We start from the raw sequence: 1,417 nt of genomic DNA, 5'->3' as shown, positions 1-1,417 counted from the left end.
GACCATTCCCATTTGTTCCCTCTAATAGAATAAAAAGGGGAAGATGGGTTTGGAATTTTAAAGTCTTTTCTGAAGGACCTCAGTTTCCCCATTCATACTGTGAAGTGATAGGACTAGATGCCCCACCCCCGCCCCTTCCAGCTGTGGCTTTCCCTATATGAAGGGGAAGCAGAAAATTCGAATAGGAGGTAAGGAAGCACAAATCATCGTGCCAAGGTTCCCCACTCCACGCCCAGCACTCCTCGGAACACGGGACAGCCACCTCGAAGTCAGTCTTTAAGTTTCTTTATTGTGCTAACACTGTTGCCTTGGAGCTCAGATCTCACACACAGAGCAATTCAGCCCTGACATCCACCTACCCAGGGCTGGGGGGCCCTCGCCTTGGCTGGGGACATCTGGGTTGTACCTCTGCGGTTCTGGGATACCGACAGCTCTCCTCTCCCTTCCTCTCCCTGGAAACCAGGGGTGAGGGAGAGCTCTGAACTGTTTTCTGTCTCCCCCGCCTCTCCTCCCACTACAGGGGAGGAGGGTCTGCCCGGCTTGGCTTCTCAGAGGGAAATTTCCTTACCACCGCTAGGTGGCCAATGAGAGAGCCAGGTCTGCTGGCCCGAACCTGTCCCCAGCTGCGGGCAGAGAGCCCCCGAACCACCTCCCAGCCGGGGCGCAGCCCGGTGCTGTGCGCTCACACTAAGAGGCCGTCCTTGCACGAGCGCTGCTCGACCTGGGCACAGTCGGCGCAGTCGGCCGGCTCCGCGCTCTTGACCTTGATGTAGACGGGGGAGGGACCCGCTTCGCAGGAGGCGGAGGCGGTGCGGGGCACTAGGGCCACGTCCTCGGGGCCGCCGCAGGGCGGAGGCGCGTACTTGCGGCGCAGGGAGCGGCTGACGTTCTGCGTCGGGTACCCCAGGAGGTGGGTGACGCGGCTGCCGCGCCCGCTGGCCTTACACCCGGGCGCCTCGGCGTCCACTCTGGAAAACAACAGGCGGGCGCGTGAGCTGGCTCCTCCACGGCGCGGCGTTGGCACGGCCTGGGCAGAGCTGGGGGCTCTTGGACACTTCTCATCTCCCGCGCTCCCCTCCGCCTGCCCCATCACCTCTCGCTCTCTGGACCTCAACTTACTCTCCCTTATTCACATCCCAGAGCCAGCGACCCTGCAGCGCCCCCATGGCACCATCCCCGTCCTTCACACCCTGTTTGTCCTCAAGTGTCCCAGTTCACGGCGGGCAGCTCCAGTCAGGTTGCCCTTTGTCCCTTTCTAGTGTTTGTCTAGAAGGGAGACTTAGTGATCCGGGAACTGTGTCCCTCCTTTCCTTGACTAACTCTCTGAACTCCGGCAAGCTCTCCTTGCCTCAGGTCCCTCGCTCTCCTTTTCCTCTGTCCCCAAGGCATTGCAATCATTAGCACTGCTATTCTTGTT

General features: G+C 60.4%; 1 protein-coding gene across 5 annotated transcripts in view; it reads right to left on the bottom strand.

The window, feature by feature from the left end:
- Window positions 1-269: 269 nt before the first annotated feature.
- The window catches only part of Vsig8 (V-set and immunoglobulin domain containing 8), a 7,780-nt gene continuing 6,632 nt past the window's right edge, over window positions 270-1,417 (bottom strand). For all 5 annotated transcript variants that reach the window (NR_027644.1, NM_177723.4, XM_006496856.4 and 2 more), the window contains one exon: window positions 270-968. Coding sequence is in view for 4 of the 5 variants with exons in the window: in NM_177723.4 (NP_808391.2) it covers window positions 683-968 (286 nt within the window). In the remaining variant the exon portion in view is untranslated. The remainder of the gene's footprint in view (window positions 969-1,417) is intronic.

Source organism: Mus musculus, chromosome 1 (genome assembly GCF_000001635.26).
Source record: "Mus musculus strain C57BL/6J chromosome 1, GRCm38.p6 C57BL/6J".
NCBI classification, from domain to species: Eukaryota; Metazoa; Chordata; class Mammalia; order Rodentia; family Muridae; genus Mus; species Mus musculus.
The sequence above is the reverse complement of the archived record's forward strand: the minus strand, read 5'-3'. Positions and strand labels throughout refer to the sequence as shown.